General features: G+C 39.1%; 1 protein-coding gene and 1 pseudogene across 1 annotated transcript in view; both read left to right on the top strand.

Annotated features, from left to right (window-relative positions):
* Positions 1-20,935, top strand: part of LOC122903624 (sodium/glucose cotransporter 1-like) — a 72,869-nt gene that overhangs the window by 45,982 nt on the left and 5,952 nt on the right. Inside the window, 3 exon segments of the mRNA XM_044244411.1 lie at positions 5,431-5,566; positions 8,326-8,436; positions 9,902-10,061. Coding sequence (XP_044100346.1) covers positions 5,431-5,566; positions 8,326-8,436; positions 9,902-10,061 — 407 coding nt within the window.
* Positions 17,562-18,889, top strand: LOC122903230 (annotated as a pseudogene).

Genomic DNA, 20,935 nt, shown 5'->3' with positions numbered 1-20,935 from the left:
GAAAGGCTTCTGGGATACCTACAATGTTCCATCTGAATTTGGATGGTTGTTAAAGTATATGCTTTTAATGTGCTACAGTGTGCTTTCATGTGTTACATAATGATTTTTTTAAAGATTTAAACATTTTATGGAAGAATAAAATGCTACAAATTGCTAGCCCGAGTTTGAAACTGAAGAACAAAGGGGGAGAACTTGCCAAACCAGATTTTAAACATCTACAAAGTAGCAGCAATAAAAACAGTTTGAAACATCCAAGAATAGATACATAGACTAGTGGGAAAAAATAAAGAGGTCAGGAAGATTCTTGTACTTATAGAAATTTAATATGTATCCAACAGGCTTCAGAAATCAATGAGGGAGACACATACCCTTTGATGATGTTAGAAAACCAAGAGACTATTTGGAGTAACAATTCTTCACCCCCACCTAACACTTAGTACAAAGGTGAACTTTGAGTGGGTTAAAGACTTAAATGTGGGGGAAAAAATGTGGAAAGAAAAGCTAGACATTATTAAGGAGGATGACAGAATATTTTTGAGACAGAGTGGGGAGAGTACAAATGATATTGATTTGATCACATTACATATAAGTACTTTTTTTTAAAGTACTGTGGAAAAAGTTGACAGATGACAGATTAGAGATTATTAGAAATGTCTATTATGAACAAGAGACTAATAGCAAAGCCACAAGAAAAAGGAATCCAGTAGAGATGTGGGTAAAAGATCATGATAGGCAATTTATAAATAAGGAAATTCAGACAAGTATAAAACCAGCATATAACCAGAGTTATGAGGGAAGTGCAACTCAAAACCACAAGGAAACTGGCAAAAATTAGAAAGACTGGTAATGCCAAGTGTTGGAGAGACTATGAATGTTTAAGAACCCTTGTGAACTCCTGGTGGAAGTATAGACTGGTGCAATCTATTCTGGAAGGTAATCCAGCAGTATTTGATAAGAGTAATTATACTGTACTCTGAGCTAGCAGTGGTGCTCCTCAGAAGCTACCTAAAATACCCTCATGCAAGTTCATGAGGGATTATATATGAGGCATTGATCACCATGTGATCATTGACTGTGCTGGTTACTCCAACGTGGGTAGATGAAATGGCAGGAGGGGCATTAATACTGTGGAATACTATGCTGTCATAGGAGCTAGATGATACAAAACTGATAGGTCTTTAAAATGTAGTGAGTGGACAGACAAGAAACAAGATGAGATCCAGAGCACTATATGTGGGTATTCTCTATAATGTAGCTCTGGTTTTTTTAAATTTGTATTCCTGTCCATTTATTATGTTTAATGATGCTTCTTTACCTAAAAGATAAGAAAAATCTTTCTACATTTTACTTTTCAGTTTCTTCTACAACTTTAAAAGTTGCCTCTAACCTTCCACATCTGACAATGGGTAAACTAGATTTCCTAAACTACCTCCAAAAACAGTTTTCTAGTTATATTGGGTAAAACATAACAAACATCTTTTTATAGTCATAGCAAAGCTCATAAGAAGGAAGAAAATCCCTGGAGACTGAAAAACCAAGGAGAACTGAACTCAAGAGAGTTAAGCTGACAGATACACTGATGGTGCCCTGACAGTATTTACCAAGCCAGGATTTCCAAGGCTTAGATTTAACTGGCCATGTGAGAACAGGAGAAAGGCCTTGAGTTCATGAGTAGTGTAGAGTGAAGGCTGTACCATCAGTGAAAAGGTAGACCAGGAAAATAGCTGCCCACCAGCAAAGAGAAACAAAATGCCCCAACCCGAGTCCCAGGAGAAGGAAAGAAGTCTCCCCTAAAGATTCACAAGGGCAGGCTGGCCTTCCTATACATTTGGGGTTTTTATTAAAATTTTAACTTAATTCCCTGTATTATCAGGAAAAGCCCATGGGAAGAAATGAACATAAACTCATCCAAAATTTGTTGCATACAAACCTGGCAAGAGTAATGGCAGATTTCCCCTGGAAGGATGCACCCTCAACCAAGGTCTTGCAGCATTCCCATAAATAAATGCCTGCATAACATGAGCCCCTAAAACAAAATTTAAAAATACAGAAGAATCAAACCACCTTGAACAAGAAACAGCAGAATTAGTACCCCAAATTTCAGAAAACTGAGGTATTAGATACCATAACTTTTTTAAAAGTGTGTATAAAGAAATAAAAGGGATATCTGGGTGGCTCAGTCAGTTAAGCATGTGCCTTTGGTTCAGATCATGATCCTAAGGTCCTGGGATCAAGTCCCACATTGGGCTCCTTGCTCAGTGGGAAGCCTCCTTCTCCCTCTCCCTGCCATTCTCTCTCTCTCCACATCTCTGAAAAATAAAATCTTTTTAAAAGTAAAGAAATAAAAATGGAACTGAAAACCTTAACACCTTTCTACAAAAACAGATATGAAAACTCAAACTTCTAAAAATGAAAAATATGCTCATTGAAATGTGAAAATTTGTAACTGTTAAAATAGCATATTAAAGGGACGCCTGACTGGCTTAGTGAGAGGAGCACATGAGTCTTGATCTACATCATGTGTTTGAACCCCACATTGGGTATGTAGAGACTACTTAAATAAATAAATAAACTTTTTTAAAATAGCAGATTAAGCACAGCTGAAGGAAAGAAATTGTCATCTGAAAGCAAGAACTGAAGAAACTATTGAAAGCACAAAACTGGAAAGTGTGAAAGAGAAACAAAATGACACAGAAGAGAGAATCAGGATTAAAATATATTTCATTGGAGTTCCAAAACAAAAGGAGAGAGAAGCAATATTTTAAGAGAAAGTGTGAGAATTTTTACAATTGCTGAAAGAGCAGGAAGCATCAGACTCCAGAATCACAGTGAATCAAGCATAGATAATTTACAAATCCACACAAAGAAATGTAATGAAACCATAGTGAAAGTCTAGAACATGGAAGACAAGGAGAATTTGAAGGGCACCTGAGGGGAAATATTACTGATAAAAGAAGACAGTTATACCAACAACAAACTTCTCAGCTTCAACAATGTAACCCAAAGGTAGAGGTGTAAAATTTTCAAAGTCCTTAAGGAAAATGTCACTTCTAAAGTACATGCGCAGCTAAGGTATTATTCATGACCAAGGGCAAAATCAAGATATAACCTTCCCTAAAGAAGGACTGAAAGATGTACGTAAAGAAAAAGGAAATACTCATGAGCAAGAAGGAATAATTAGCAAAGAAATTAATAGGTACATGAGCAAATGGGCTGAAAAATAAGAATTACAAATACAAGAGGTGAAAAACAGGACAAAACTGAAATATTGTACCACTATTTGGAGTTAAATCTGTCTGTGGACTCTAAATTGTTCAGAAGGGTGGAGATGTTGATTTACTTTGGACTTGAAATTGTACCTATGTGAAAATTTTAAGGGTCATTATTAAAAACAGAAGTAGTCGGGTGCCTAGGTGGCTCAGTCGGTTAAGTGTCCAACTCTTGATTTTACCTCAGGTCATGATCTCAGGGTCATGAGATCTAGCCCCGCATTCAGCTCCAAGCTCAGCACAGAGTCTGCTTGAGATTCTCTCTCTCCTTCCCATTCTTCCCCTCCCCCACCTCAACTAAATAAATAAATCTTTTTAAAAAAACACAGAAGTACAATATATACCTTCAAACTTGTAAAGAAAATTTGAAATTAAGAAAAATTGTTAATTAAAAGAGAGGCAAACAAACTGATGGAAGGAAAATTGTTAACTTTGGCCCACTATCATTTTTAAATGATAATCCTCTCCTTGCCCCACTTTGTAATATATGACACTAAACAAAAGTGCTTAGGGCTTTCTACATGGAATTTCTGCATTGCCTTTATAATCACCCTTCCCTCAGAACGAGAGTTGAATTTCTGCCCTTGCCCTACTCCTTCACCCCCTCCCTTGAGAGACCCATTCTTTTTTTTTTCCCAATTTATTTATTTTCAGAAAAACAGTATTCATTATTTTTTCACCACATCCAGTGCTCCATGTAAGCTGTGCCCTCTATAATACCCACCACCTGGTACCCCAACCTCCCACCCCCCCCCACCACTTCAAACCCCTCAGATTGTTTTTCAGAGTCCATAGTCTCTCATGGTTCACCTCCCCTTCCAATTTACCCAAAAGCACATACCCTCCCCAATGGAGAGACCCATTCTTAAATCCATGGGACTAAGCAAAGACCAGGAAGTGCAGCCTAGCTGCCCACCCCCACCTGCTCCACAGAAGCCCACATACATTGAGATGTTAGCAACAGGATGCCAGTGGACCTCCCAAGAAGCAGTACCTATTGGTTGAAGAGGACCACTTTGGGGTTCTTCCTCCCGGTATTGAAATAATGCATTTGGAAAATAAAGACAACCTAAAGAGGAAAATGACAGTCCTGCTTGTTAATTTCACCATGCTAGCATGAATCACTATTACCATGTCAGTTAATTCCTGTGCACTTTTTTCTCGGTGTGGAGTCACGGTGTATATGCTGCTGCTGTATCCTGTATGCCTCTTAGTTACCATCACACTGTGGGCATTTTTTCCATTATCTAAATGTTCTGCAGAAACATACTTTCAGTAAATATATAATACTGCATTGTTGTGATTCACTGGACCATGTCTTTATGCACTTTCTTAAATGCTTCTCCACCTGCCAGCTGTACCATTCTGTTCGGCCTGAGTGCACAATGCTTCTTATGGCAGAAGCACCATGAAACGGGTCGTGAAACATCTCCTAGGAGATTTTGCACTTACAAGGTCTACACTAGTTCTAGTTCATTTCAATTTAGATGAATGAAGTCGGCCCCAGTTCTGAGAACCCTTTTGATGCTGGGGACCCAATTTTGCTTTGATGTCATGAGGGGCCTCTTCCTTCTACCTGGCAGGGGAAGTCTGTGGCCTCTAGAAGGGAGTCTCATCCTTGCCAGGGACAGCTTGTAAGCACTGTGCCTCCATAATTGGTGTGCAGTGCTGACAATGAGGCCAAGGTCACGCACACACCATTCCTGTCCCCTCAGGCAACTGTGCACTGAGCAAAACATGTTCATTGGTCACATGAGCCTCCTCTGGCCCTGGATGCCCTGGAGATGCCTGGATGATTGGGGTGAGCAGCTCAGCAAAAACCCACCAGAGGGCACATCCTGCCGCTGCAGCAGGTCACAATTGTCCTCTCTGCTACACTGAGGTGGCCCAGGCTTAAAACGCTCTGCTAGAGCCACCATCCCCTCTCTCACTCCTCTGTGTTTCCTTGGCAGATTTTTTTAAAGATTTTATTTATTTATTTGACAGACAGAGATCACAAGTAGGCAGAGAGGCAGGCAGAGGGAGAGGGAGGAAGGGAAGCAGGCTTCCGGCTGAGCAGAGAGCCCGATGCGGGGCTCAATCCCAGGACCCTGGGATCATGACCTGAGCCTAAAGCAGAGGCTTTAACCCACTGAGCCATCCAGGTGCCCCTCCTTGGCAGATTTTTGTCCAGCGATGCCTGGCAAGGAAGAACATTTCTCATGTGAAAGGCAGCTGAGTCCCTTGTGGGTGTCTGAATCTGCTGCCCATGTTCAGCATAGTGATGCCAGGAGTGATCAGCCGTGTCTTACTCCCAGGTAAATCCTTAATGCTGATGTGTTCAAGCTGATCACCTTCTTTTTCCTGAAGAGACCTAGAGAGTATTTGGGGTCATCAGGCCTCCCACAGTGTGGGGATTGAGATGCCCCAATTGCCTTTAAGGGAGCTAAAGAGTTCCAATTAAGAGTGCAGCTGAGCAAAAGTCTGGCAGAAACCATGGTTGGAGGTGGCAAGAGAGAAATTCCGTGAGAGAAGTTTGGATAGGGAAGAGCCAACCAAGGCTCCATGCAGCCAGAGCTCAGTCCTGGTCAGGGTTTGGAGGCACAATCTACAAGAACGCTCACTTGCTCCTCCTGAATCATGTGCATCACCATGACATACACGCCTGGCAGTGGCAGGCACTGTACTGGGAACCTGATAGATGCTGTCAATGCTGGCTCAGATCGTGAGGCTTTTGTAGCCTCAGTGAACAGATGAGGAATGTCAGAGGGGGAGCTCAATGTAAGCCCCCAAAGTGGGTCTGACTCAGGTCCATGTTCTTCCCCATAAATGCTATCAAAACATCTTTGTTTCTCTTAATGAGCTACCATAACTCTGTGGATGTCTCTCATTCCCATTTCAACCTAGCTTTACTATCTGTACTGTCTCTCAGAGTATCTAGTTTGTTTATTCATTAAACCTACATGGAGTGCTTTTTCTGATAGGTGCAGCCACTGGGACAAAGCAGGTGGCTTCCATGGGAGTCTTCTGTGGCTAAGCTTTGACAAGGCCAGACAAAATGCAAAACACTAATTATTGCTAAGTAATGTGTGTAGGAGACTTCTCTAAGTCTAATTCATCCTTCGGTCTGCCCCAAGACATGCCTCTTCTTCTTCTTTTTTTTTAAGATTTATTTATTTATTTGACAGCTCACAAGTAGGCAGAGAGGCAGGCAGAGAGAGGAAGGGAAGCAGGCTCCCCACTGAGCAGGCTAAGCGGCTCCCCACTGAGCAGAGAGCCTGATGCAGGGCTGGATCCCAGGACTCTGGGATCAGGATCTGAGCTGAAGGCAGAGGCTTTAACCCACTGAGCCACCCAGGCACCCCCCCCTTTTTTTTTAAATCCTAATTCCCTTCCAGCTTTAACAGAGAGAAAGGCTTTGTTTCAACATTCCCAGATTTGGTCTTTGGCTGCCAGGTGACATTTTGGGGTCTCATTTTGGGGTGGATGAATAATCCATCTGCCTTCCTGACACCTACGAGGTAGTGCTTCCTCGTAGGTTAGGAAATACACTATTGTGCTCTCTAGGACACCTAGAGTGCCCTGGGCTTTGCAAACCTGCCTCCCCACCCCACCCTACCCCACTTCCCAGCACAGATTTCCCTACTCACTGAGGAAGAAGACTCACAGAATCACATTTATCTTGGACTCTAGATAGAAAGCTGCTAAGGGAAGTAGAAAAAAGATGAGGGAATGGCCTCTCTCTCTCTAGCTAGAGTGGGCTTCAAGAACGCAGACTCTCTCCAGCCTTCTGACCAAGGAGTGAACAGAGTTGATGGAACACATTGGTGGGGAGCCCTTAGGGTGAGAAGAACCTGGAGTCACTTGTCTTTAGCCGTCAGAAATGGCCAGACTCACATATCCATTAGCACATGCCAGGTGTATAAAACCAGGGAGCCATTTATCATGGAAGTTTGGCACCTGTCCATATTCCTGGAAGAGTATGGTTTTCCAATAACCCAAATGTTCTTGGCCCTAGATTCTGAGTCTCTCTCCTGGCCAGAGCTGGGGGCCAGACACTGCCAGCTGCCAAGGTGTGATTCTCAAAATTTAGTTTTCCGTGTAGGCCACTATATTATTTGGAGTTCTTGGTAGAACATAATATGTACATTTTTAGCTCCTCTTCCTTCTGAGCAAGTGTTACCCTCAGGCCATCTGGTGGCAAGGTGGTTGCCAACAGCACCAGGCTTCTATCCCACTGACTCAACAACACCCACCAAGTGTTTCCTTCCCCAATTGTTTCAGCAAAAATCCCAAATGAGTCTCAGTGAACTCACTTGAGTGATAAGGACCAGTTGTTGCAGCCAAGGAGAAGGAATTTCCAGAATAGCCAGGCCTGGTTCCTGGGCCCTTCTTATACTACGCTGAGTGTCACAGAGGTTCTGTTACAAGGAACGTGGGCAGATGTAAATGCATGCAGCTGCCCCTGAGTTTTTAGTCTTCCTCAAGATGTTTGGTAACCAGTGCTGAAACTGGAAAGACATCCCCAGTCAAATAGCTCTCCCCATAAACCAGGACAATACCCTGCGTCTTCATCATCTAAGTTGCTTTGTCATTTGGGGTTTTTTCTCAGATGGTAACTTTATATCCCTAATTTAAGCTCCTGAAGGACATCACATTCACTCCCTTTATATACCTTTGTCCAGAATTTCTTCCAAACACGCTGAAATAACACTCCTATGAAGACCAAGCAAGTAAGGTTTGGGGTGGCTCATGGATTAATAGGTGGATGAATAATCCATCTGCCTTCCTGACACCTAGCGGCCATCCCTGAAAGTCTTGTCTAGGTCACATTAACATTGGAGTCAAGCAGTCCATTAGTAGAAGCACTATTTCATCTGGCTCCTAGGCACCTAATTCCCAGCCCCAAGATCCCAAGGAATGTAAGATCATGAACTGGAGCAGTCACGAGTAGATCAAGAATCTGACATACACATACACATACACATAGAATTATCTAGTTTGCTTCCCTTTTGCTCCCCTCAGATTTTAGAGCTCTAAGGCTGCCACATTGGTGTTACTGCGACCTCTCTTACAGATAAAGTGCCATGTGTTGTTGTACCTTCCTTATGTGAGAAGTACTGTGGCATCAGAACTGGGTGCAGCTCCATCACCTACCCAGCGCTGGTGGTAAAGCTGCTGCCCGAAGGTAAGAGATGGACCCCCATGATCTGTTTTCCTACTGGAGCCTATGTGCCCTTGGTCTTTAAGTGGAGGGTTAGGAGAAAAGGAGCCGCAGATGGCTTATCTACCAGGCAGCCCATCTTTCTTGGTAGAAATGTTGACTGTGAAGTAAGAGGGATATCAGTGATGTAAAGGGAGTCTCACTTGCCCTGAGGGAAGGAGCCAGGCCTCCTCCCTCTTCATTTCTCACACACTCACACAAGGTGCACACACTCTTAGAGGTACAGCCCATGCCCACGATTTACGTTGTTCACTTCATGAGCTTAGCTCGTGCCTTTGCTCTTTCATTCCGCAGGAGGGCTGCACTCTGTGCTAGGCATGGTCCTAAGCCATGAGAACACAGAGACGACAAGACCTAGTCCTGCTCTCACAGAGCTCAGGTCCAGTGGGGGGACTAAAGAGACAGGCAGCTCAATGGCTTTCACTGCAGTGAGCCCATGAACTCATCTCAGCTGTCTCCTCAAATCCCAGAGAAAAGGCCAAACAAATAGTACTTTTTTTTTTAAATCACACAGTAGCTCTGAAGAGTGATAGGAGCTCTAGAAATCAAAATTGAGATGTTTCCATAAAAATCCAATAGAGAGGGGAATCTGACTGAGGGTAATACTGACCATCCCCACAGTTCAGAAAGGAAGTTGTCCATGTTCTGCAGCTAAATCTGTCCTTGAGTACCCAGGACTTTGAGTGAGGGTAGGCAGTGGGGTACTTGAAAGGAAGTAGCTGTAAGGACACCAGGCTTTGCCTGGTCAAGTAGCCCACTGAATACAGTGGGGGCCTTGCTACGGTAGGCCTCCAGTTCAGGCCCCAGTTACCCTCCAGCCTCAACCATCAATACATAGAAATCTCTCTGTGGAGCAAAGTCCCTGCAGTATGGCAGCCTTTCAAAAGGTGAAAATACTGGATTATTATGTTATACTTCACACTTCGTGAGTGCTTGATCTCTGTTAGGCATTATGTTAATCTGTCCACTTAATTTATCTTAATCTTAATAAAAGCCCTGTGTGGTAGGTACCTTTATGCCCACTTCACAGATGAGGACACTGAGGCACAAGAAGTCACATCCCTTGCCTCCATTCCAAACCTTCTCTGGGCCTCTGAATTCTCATCTGGACAAGTGGAAGAGCAGAGGTGTCCATCCCACAGGGCTGTAGAGAGGATTTTACAGGATAACACCCAAGAAAATAGTCTGGCACAAAGTAACCACTCAAGAGCTAGCGGCTCTCCTCATTACATAAAGACACAGCAGGACACTAGTAAGTCCCATCACAAAGCAAGGACAAATATAATGCTTTAATCTGTCTTAGATGGAATGCCACTCCAAATAAAATTTGAATGTTTTGTAGTATGTAGAAAAGTGCCTTAGGAGGCCTGAGGCATTTCCTGGCACGGACAGAAAGCTGGAGGTCCAGGAAACGTCTCTTCTCTTCCAGGCATACAAGGCTTGATGCTGTCTGCACTTTGGGCCTCTCTCATGTCCTCCCTGACTTCTATTTTCAACTGTGCCAGCGCCCTGTTCACAATGGACATCTATAACCAGATTCGGCCTATAGCCACTGAAAAGGAGCTCAAGGAGCTCATGGTAACAGGAAGGTGAAGGACTCCTCTAATCACACTAGTTACTGCTTATTAATGAAAACAATGCCCACCAGAATTATGTGAAAAATTTAGGCTATCATACTGTATATAGATAGAATTATCTTATTTAAATACAATATGGTTGTACTTTCTTCCTGCAGTTCTGCAATGAAGATGTATTTTTTTTTTAATCACAAAGAAACGTGTTTCCATTTGGGGGAAAAAAAAACAAGTAATAATCACAATGATTAAAAAAAAATGCTAGCATAGTTTAATGTACCCCCCCCAAAATAGTCCTTGCAGGGAAATTTACATAATTATCTCCTTGTCTCATTTAGTCCTCCTGACAACCTTTAAAGGTAGGTTTCACTGTTTTTATTCTCACTGTACCAATGTGGGGGAAGTGGCTCAGAGAAGAATTGGTCTAACTGAGATCACATAGTATAAGGAGGAGAACGTGTCCATGTCAGGGCCATGCTGTTAACCATGATACCACATGGCACCACGCTAGCATAGGGTGGTGAATGCATATGTATAAAGCATGGTTCCTGTCTTTATTCCATAAGTTTCACATTGGCTGCCCACAGACCACATCTGGCATGCACACATTTAACTTGGCCTACCTTGTGTCTGAAACACTTCTTTTATCTCATATCAAGATGCGTAGTGTTCATTTATTTAATCTGTCTAACCCCTGAATTTGAGCTTGTTTTTACATGTGATTAGCACTCCATAGTTTAAAACCACTTTTCTGAGAAATCTTAAGAAACAGAACCAGTTTTATTCAAATTGTTACAACATGGGAAAAAACGAAGACTTAAATTCATTTTATGAAACTCAAGAAATGGATGTGGCCAAACCTAACAAAGATGGCACCAAAAATTGCAACTAAAGACTAATGTCACTTTTATATATCAGTGCAAAAATTGTAAATAAGATATTAGACACACATCTAACAATATATTAGAAGAATGTTAAAAGAATGCTATCTCATTACCAACTGGGACTTTCTTCCAGAAATAGAAGATCATTGAATATTGGGAAATGGATAATATAATTCACCATATTAATAGATCAAGAGTAAAATCATGTGTATCTATTCCCAGATGATGAAAAAGTATTTGGTAAAATAGGTAACTTTCAACATGGTAAAACATGTCTAGATCACCCTAAAAGCCAGCATCATGCCTAATGAAGGCGCTAGAAAGGAAGAGGCAAGAATGCCCTCCCTTACCACTATGTTTATACTAATAATATATAAAGAAGATCAACAGATGAAGTTAGCTGACTAAGACTGTTTTTAAATTTTATTTATTTATTTGACAGACAGGGATCACAAGTAGGCAGAGAGGCAGGCAGAGAGTGGGGAAGCAGGCTCCCTGCTGAGCAGAGAGCCCGATACAGGGCTCAATCCCAGGACCTTGGGACCATGACCTGAGCCGAAGGCAGAGGCTTTAACCCACCAAGCCACCCAGGTGCCCCCTGACTAGGACTTTAAAATAAGCATGACTAACATATATAAGGAAACAGAGGAGGAAGTGTACAAAACAGATGAAAAACTTGAGAATTTTGCCAGATAACTAAAACTTACAAAAATGAAACGGTTTTTCTAGAATTGAAAAGTAAATAATCTGAAATTAAGAACTCCATGGGGACACCTGGGTGGCTCAGTTGGTTAAGCAGCTGCCTTCAGCTCAGGTCATGATCCCAGCGTCCTGGGATCGAGTCCCGCATCGGGCTCCTTGCTCGGCAGGGAGCCTGCTTCTCCCTCTGCCTCTGCCTGCCTCTCTGTCTGCCTGTGCTCGCTCTCTCTCCCTCTCTCTCTCACAAATAAATAAATAAAATCTTTAAAAAAATAAAAAAAATAAAAAAGAACTCCATGGATGGGTTAACAACTAGATTGGATATAGCAGATGACATGTTAATGGAGTGGCACTGATGGAATGACAATATCAAAACCAAAACACACACACAGAAAGAATATATATGTGGAATGCAATCAGAAAAATAATATATATGTATCACTGTGATCAAAGAAAGAGAGGAACAATTTGAATAGAAGCAATTTTGAAAAGATAATGGCAAAGAATTTTCCAAAACTGTTGGATAGTTATTCAGAGATTCAAGAATTTTCATAAATTATGAGTAGGATAAATACAAAGGAAATAGACTACATTATGGTGAAACTGCTGAAAATTGAATATAAAGAGAAAATCTGTAGAGCAGCCAGAGGAAAATAAATCACACTACCTTCAAGAGAGGACCAATGACACTAATAGCAGAATTTCCAACAGAAACTATAAAAGCCAAAAGACAATGGAATTACACTTTCAAGTGCTAGGGGGAATACTGCCAACATAGAATCCAATACCCATCAAAATATATTCTCTAAAATGAAGGTGGAGTAACATATTTTCAGATAAACACAAGTTGTGAGAATTTATTACTTTAGATTTTCAGTATAAGAAATACCGAAGGGAGTTCTTTCAGCTGAAGGAAAATAATCCAGATAAAAAAATTGAACTTCAGAGAAGAATGAAGAGCACCAGAAAGAGCAAATATCTGGGAAATATAAGCAGATATTAGCTGTTGAAAATATCAAAAAGGAAAAATGTCTGTGGGATTTGTAGCATGTGGAAGCAAAATATACTAACAAGAGTAGCAGAGAAAATAAGCAGAGGCGAAATGGAACTTTAATTTCAGATGTGGTAAAACACAAAACTTATACCAGACTATAATATAGCAAGGGTGCATGTAATCTCATCTCTAGAATGAGCAAAAAAGAATTGCTCAAAAATTTTTAACTGACAACTTGCTTAAAGAAAAATATGGGATAACTCATAAACTATTTGATTAGCCCCCAAGAAATTAAAAGGATAAAATATAAAAGAACATAAAAGATAAGTCAACTAAAATAATAATAATATAGGATGGCACATATAAACCCAACTGTATCAGTAATTTCATGAATAGTAAGTAGACTAAACACCTGAGTTAAAATGTTGAGATTATCGGACTATAAAAAAAAAAAACTATATCCTCCTTAGAAGAGACATCTTTTCTCCAGTTTTGTTGAGATATAATTGACATATAATATTAAGTTTAAGGTGTATAACATAATACTTTGATATATGTATACATTGTGAAATGATCACCACAAGTTTAGTTAATATGCATCACCACGCATAGTTACAGACTTTTTTCTTGTAATAAGAATTTTTTAAATTGACCATCTTAGCAACTTCCAAATATACAATACAGTGTTGCTAAATATAATTACCATTCTGTACATTATATCCCCAGAAGTTATTTTTCTTAAAATTGGAAGCTTGTACCTTTTAACCTCCTTTATTCATTTCTTCAATTCCCTCTCCACTTCTGGTAGCCTCCAATCTGCTGTCTGTTTCTAGGAGTTTGTTTAGATTCTACATGCAAGTGAGATCAGACAGTATTTGTCTTCCTCTGTCTAATTGATTTTACTTAGCATAACGCCCTCCATGGATAGCAAGGTCCATCCATGTTGTTACAAATGGCAGGGTTTCTTTCTTTTTTGTGCTTGAATAGTATTCCACGGTAAATACATATCACAGTTTATTTATCCAGACATCCATCAGTGGACACTTAAATTGTTTCCATGGTTTGGCTATTGTAAATAATGCTGGAGTAAAACCGGGGCTACAGATATCTTTTCATAACAGTGATTTTGTTTCCTTTGCATATATACTCAAAAGTAATTTTGCTATATTATATGGTAATTCTATTTTTAAATTTTGAGGAACTTCTATACTGTTTTGCATAATGGCTGCAACAATTTACATTCTCATCAACAGTATATCCTGTTCCTCTACATCCTCCTTAGTACTCAATATTTTTTATCTCTTGCCTTTTGGATAATAGCTATCAAATATGAGATGATAGCCCACTGTGGTTTTCATTTGCATTTCCCTGACAATTAGTAACATTGAGCACTATCTCATGTACCTAGGGGCCAACTGAATAACTTCTTCAGAAAAATGTCTATTCAGATCTTTGCCCAGTTTTTAATTGGATTATTTGGTATTTTGTTTTGTTTTGTTTTGCTCCTAAGTTGCATATGAGTTCCTTACATATTTTAGATATTAACCCCTCATCAGATGTGTGGTTTGCAAATATTTTCTCCCATTCTGTGGTTGCCTTTTCATTTTGTTGTTTCTGTTGCACAGAAACTTTTTAGTTTGATGTAGTCCCACTTGTTTATTTTTGCTTTTGTTGCTTGGGATTTTTGAGTCGTATCCAAAAACTCTTACCAAGACCCACGTCAAAGAGCTTATTCCCTACATTTTCTTCTAAGAGTTTTATAATTTCAGATTTCATATTTAAGTCTTCAATCCATTTTGAATTAATTTTTCTAAGTAGTGTAAGGTAAGAGTTTAGTTTCATTCTTTTTCTTGTGAATATCCTATTTTCCCGGAACCATTTATTAAAGAGACTGTTTTTTCTTCATTGGATATTGTTGGCTCTCTTGTCTGATATTAGTTGACTATGTATGCATAGGTTTATTTCTGGGCTTTACAATTCTTTTCTATTGGTTTATGCATCTCTTTTTATGCCAGTGCCATACTGTTTCGATTATTATAGCTTTGTGATATAGTTTGACATCAAGAAGTGTGATACCTCCAGCTTTGTTTTTCTTCCTCAGGATTTCTTTGGCTACTCGGAGTCTTTTGTCATTCCAAACAATTTTTAAGATTATTTTTTCTAAGTCTGTAAAAAATGCCATTGGAATCTTGATAAGGAGTGCATTGAATCCATAGATGGCTTTGGGTAATATAGACATTTTCATAATATTGATTTGTCTAGTCCATGAACACAAGATATCCTTCTATTTGTTTTTTTTTTTCAATTTCTTTCAACAATGTTACAGTTTTCAGTGTAGAAATCTTACACCTACTTCTTTAAATTTATTCCTAAGTATTTTACTGTTTTTGATGCTATTGTAAATGGAATTATTTTCTTTATTTCTTTTTCAGGTGACTCACTGTTAGTGTATAGAAATACTACTGATTTTGTACACTACTGTATGTTGATTTTGTATCCTGAAATTTCATTGAAAAGAGACATCTTTAAAATAAGATTGAGGAAAGCTTACAGAAAACATGGTAAAATACATACCATGCCAATAGAAACATAGAGGCAGAAATTTTAAACAATATATTAGCAGATCCAACAACATAGAAAAAGAAAAATACACCTTGACCATCTGGAGCTTTTTCCAGAAGTGAGAGAACAGATTTATTTTTATTCAAAAATCAATCAATGTACTTGACCACATTAACTGAAAACAGAAGAAAATCATACAGTCACCACAACAGATGAATTTAGAATTTAGAAAGTCTAATACCTATTTATTTTTTTAAATCTTAGAAAATTTAAAAGATTTTCTTTACATATATATATATATATATATATATATATATATATTTAAAAGCTTAGATGTATCATACTTAATGCTTACATTTTCCCTGAGATTGGGAATTAGACACATATGTCCACTATAACCACTTTTATTCAACGTTGTGCTGGAGATGCTATTCTGCACTAAAGGTATGAAAAGGAGACAAATGTCATGAGGATAGAAATAAAATTATCATAAAAGGCTTTGTAGACAAACTGTTAAAATTTAAAAGTGAATTTAACAAGACTGTTACAAGGTAGAAGTACAAGAATCAATCATATTTTACATATTATCATTTATAATGTCATTGAACTATATCAGATACCTAGGAATAAATCTCACAAAAATGAGAAAATTCCTGAAAATTACAAAGCATTGTTGATAGAAATTAGTGAGACCTAAGTATATAAAGGAATATACCATAAGTATATAAAGGAATATATACCTAAGTATATAGGTAAGTATATACTTAGGAAAGTATATATACCTAAGTATATAAAGGAATATACTATATCGATCAGTTAGAAGTTTCAGTATTGACAAGATATTCTCTCTATGTTATTCTACATATTCAGAGTAATCCCTGTCAGAATTGCAGTAGCTTTTTGTGTGTGTGTAAAAATTGACAAACCAGTTCTAAAATTAAGAGAGAAAAGGCAAAGAGCAAAGAATAGTCAAGGTGGGGTGGGGGGAGAAGGAAAGGAAAGGAAAGAAAAGAAAAGAAAAGAATAGCCAAAGCAATTTTTCAAGATGAACAAAGCTGGAGGATTTGTTAAGCGATACCAATAGCTATTGTGAAGTGATACTAATAAGATAGTATGGTTTTGGTACAAATATAGACAAATCGAAGGAACAAAGTACAGAATACAGAAGGCCCACAGGTATATAGTCACCTGATTTATGGTAAAGATTTCAGGATAATGTAGTAGGGAAAGTGATGGGGAGAAGGATTTTCAATAAATGGTCCTGGGTTATTTGGCTATTCATGGAAAAAAGAATGTTGACTCTTACCTCACAGCATACACAAAATCTGTATCTGTTGTATATCAGATTGTGAAAGATAAAATAATAAAGCCTTATTAAGGATTTATTTATTTATCTATTTATTTGAGAAAGAGAGAGCACATGTGAGTGGGGGAGGGGCAGAGGGAAAGAATCTCAAGGAGACTCCCCACCAAACAGGGAGCCAGATGTAGGTTTAGATCCCGTAACCCTGAGATCATGACCTGAGCCAAAATCAAGAGTCAGCTACTTAAACTACTGAGCCAGCCAGATGCCCCAAACAATAAAGTCTTTATAAGAAAAAAAGTGGTCAACATGACAGTGGGTTGCCAATCACACATCATTTGCATCAGCTGTACCTTTCTTAATATGGCTTAAATAAATTTTTAATTCATCTAGAATTATGGTCACATATCAGAATTAAACTTAATATGGCTTAAATAAATTTTTTTTAAGTTTTTATTTATTTATTTGTCAGAGACAGAGGGAGAGAGAGAGCGAGTGAGCACAGGCAGACAGAGGCAGGCAGAGTCAGAGGGAGAAGCAGGCTCCCTGCCGAGCAAGGAGCCTGATGTGGGACACGATCCCAGGACCCTGGGATCATGACCTGAGCCGAAGGCAGCTGCTTAACCAACTGAGCCACCCAGGCGTCCCAAATAAATTTTTATTAAATTTATTTTAATGTCTCTTTTTAAAATTAATTTATTTTTTAAAATGTCCCTTTTTTAAATTAATTTATTTTTTAATTTAAATTTAATTAATTAACATATGATGTATTATTGGTTTCAGAGGCAGAGGTCAGCGATTCAAAAGACTTATATAACACTCAGTGCCTATTATATTATATCATGTGACCTCCTTAATGTCCTTCACCCATTTCCCCATCTTCCCACCTCCCTCCCTTCAGCAGCCATCAACTTGTTTCCCATGATTAAGTCTCTAATGGTTTGTCTCCTTCTCTGGTTTTGTCTTGTTTTATTTTTTTCTCTCTTCCGCCATGATCCTCTCTTTTGCTTCTTAAATTCCACATATCACTTTTCTGCCCGTGGACGCCGCTGAGTAAGCATCGTTAAAGTCTCCCCTCCCACCGCCATCATGTCTAAGTCAGAGTCTCCCAAAGAGCCTGAACAGCTGCGGAAGCTCTTCATCGGAGGTCTGAGCTTTGAAACAAACGATGAGAGTCTGAGGAGCCATTTTGAGCAATGGGGAACACTTACAGACTGTGTGGTAATGAGAGAGCCAAACACCAAGCGCTCCAGAGGCTTTGGGTTTGTCACATATGCCACTGTGGAGGAGGTGGATGCAGCCATGAGTGCAAGGCCACACAAGGTGGATGGAAGAGTTGTGGAACCAAAGAGGGCTGTCCCAAGAGAAGATTCTCAAAGACCTGGTGCCCACTTAACTGTGAAAAAGATTTTTGTTGGTGGCATTAAAGAAGACACTGAAGAACATCATCTAAGAGATTATTTCGAACAGTATGGGAAAATCGAAGTGATTGAGATCATGACTGACCGAGGCAGTGGCAAAAAGAGGGATTTTGCTTTTGTAACATTTGATGACCATAATTCTGTAGATAAGATTGTCATTCAAAAATACCATACTGTGTGGGGCGCCTGGGTGGCTCAGTGGGTTAAAGCCTCTGCCTTCGGCTCAGGTCATGATCCCAGGGTCCTGGGATCGAGCCCCGCATCGGGCTCTCTGCTCAGCAGGGAGCCTGCTTCCTCCTCTCCCTCTGCCTGCTTCTCTGCCTACTTCTGATCTGTCTCTCAAATAAATAAATAAAATCTTTAAAAAAAAAAAATACCATACTGTGAATGGCCACAACTGTGAAGTAAGGAAAGCACTCTCTAAGCAAGAGATGGCTAGTGCTTCATCCAGCCAAAGAGGTCGAAGTGGTTCTGGAAACTTTGGTGGTGGTCGTGGAGGTGGTTTTGGTGGGAATGACAACTTTGGTCGTGGAGGAAACTTCAGTGGTCAAGGTGGCTTTGGTGGCAGTCGAGGTGGTGGTGGATATGGTGTCAGTGGGGATGGCTATAACGGATTTTGTAATAATGGAAGCAACTTTGGAGGTGGCGGAAGCTATGATGATTTTGGCAATTACAGCAATCAATCCTCAAATTTTGGACCCATGAAAGGAGGCAATTTTGGAGGCAGAAGCTCTGGCCCTTATGGTGGTGGAGGCCAATACTTCACCAAACCACGAAACCAAGGTGGTTATGGTGGTTCCAGCAGCAGCAGCAGCTATGGCAGTGGCACAGAAGGTTTTAATTACTGCCAGGAAACAAAGCTTAGCAGGAGAGGAGAGCCAGAGAAGTGACAGGGAAGCTACAGGTTACAACAGATTTGTGAACTCAGCCAAGCACAGTGGTGGCTGAGACATGTTTTAGACAATACTCATGTGTATGGGCAAAAAAACTTGAGGACTATATTTGTGACTAATTGTATAACAGGTTATTTTAGTTTCTGTTCTGTGGAAAGTGTAAAGCATTCCAACAAAGGGTTTTAATGTAGATTTTTTTTTGCACCCATGCTGTTAATTGCTTAATGTAATAGTCTGATCATGACGCTGAATAAATGTGTCTTTTTAAAAAAATATTCCACATATCAATGAGATCATATGATAACTGTCATTCTCTGATTGACTTACTTCACTTAACATAATACCCTTTACCATCCATGTTGTTGCAAATGGCAAGATTTCATTTTTTGTGGCTGACTAATATTCCATTGTATATATACCATATGACCTATATATGTATATGTACATGTATATGTACCATATCACCTTTATCCCTGAAATGTCCTTTTTTGTCTCTAATAATAGTACTTGTCTTGAGGCTTATTTTGTTAATAATATATCCCACCCTGGCTTTCCTATGTTTAGTGTTTGTAATATCTTTTACTTTTAAACTTAAATATACTTAAAGTGAGTCCCTTGTAGACCACATCATAGTTGGATCTTGATTTTTTCTCTGACAATCTCTGCCTTTTAACTTAAGAGTTAAATTCATCTGTATTAATATCATCAGTATGATTGGAAACGGTTTTTAATATTTGATTTTAATTTCTTTTGGTTGCTCTCGGCATCATAATAGGCATGATTAACTTATCTTTTTCTACTTAGAGTTAATACTGTATTATTCTATGTAAAACATAAATGCCTTAGAATAGTATATTTTCTCCTTCCATCTTTTGTGTTATAGCTGTCATATATTTTATACCTATGTGCATATAAACCCCATAATACAGTGATAACAATATAATTTTTGCTGTAAGAAGATATGTAGCATTTTATTTATCTTTTTGGTGCTCATCATTGCAACTTTTAGGTTCAAGTTTCCAATATGTGTCATTTCTCTTCACTCTGAAGAATTTTCTTCAGCATGTCTTATAATTCAGGTCTGCTGGTAGGTTCTCTGGTTTTGGTTATTCGAAAATGTTTTTATTTTGTCTTTATTTTTTGAAGGATACTTTTTCTGGGTATAGAATTTTGGGTTGACACTATTTTTTCCTACCACCAGGGTCTTATTTTCCCCAAACATGCATAGTTCAGGGATCAGTCAAGGGCATAAGGAAAGTTTATGTATAGCTTGGATCTCCTTGCTCTGGGGCTCCCTTATTTCCAGAAAATTTTCCCCCAACATTTCCAACCACTCTAAATTCCCAACCTCCATCTTCTAACACCTCTGCCTAGTAAGAGTGAGGCTCTATGCCTAACTTCTAGTCACCCACGCCATGCAGACTAGGCAGGGCATTCAGAAAAAAAGCCGGGTAATGTAGATAGCACCCAATATGATTATATTCTTTTCAAGGATTAAATTCTCTTTCATTTCTGCCTGCCTTTGGCTCCCTTCAGTGTTGTTGTTTTATATTTGGCCCAAAATTTGTCATTGTTATCTGTGGGAGGGTTAGTCCCAGGCAAATATCCCATCATTACTCAGGTGGGAATTCACATCCTGTGTCTTCTTTGACTATCAAAGAATTAGTCCTTTATAGCTTATCATTCACTCTAAATAATAATTTTTAAGCCCTTGTTGACATAGAACTAAGATTTATTCATCTTTCGGATGACATTTGGTCTAGTGTAATTTTATATATGAACACATAATTTTAAATCTTTTACTTAGCAAAAGCAATGAACATTTGGAGCTTGTACTCAGTTTTGTAAAATTTTCAGTAAAATTTAAATAAGTTTCCGAACTTGTTGAAATCTCCAAAATCATGTGCTATACTAATCTGTCTGAAATTCCTTAAAACATGTTAACTTCAAGAAATTAATATTTTTCCATGGAATTTTAAGCATAACTGCCAAAACACAGCCTCCAAATGTGAAAATCTATCCATGATCCAGGAACACACAAATGGACACTTCGTTTTACTTGTTCAGAACTTAAAGGATTTTTATCTGAAGACTTATGTGGCTGTCTCCTCTGTCCCATACTTATGAATGGAC

The sequence above is a fragment of the Neovison vison genome, chromosome 3, assembly GCF_020171115.1.
Source record: "Neovison vison isolate M4711 chromosome 3, ASM_NN_V1, whole genome shotgun sequence".
In the NCBI taxonomy this organism is placed as follows: domain Eukaryota; kingdom Metazoa; phylum Chordata; class Mammalia; order Carnivora; family Mustelidae; genus Neogale; species Neogale vison.
This window is presented reverse-complemented; position numbering and strand designations above follow the sequence as displayed.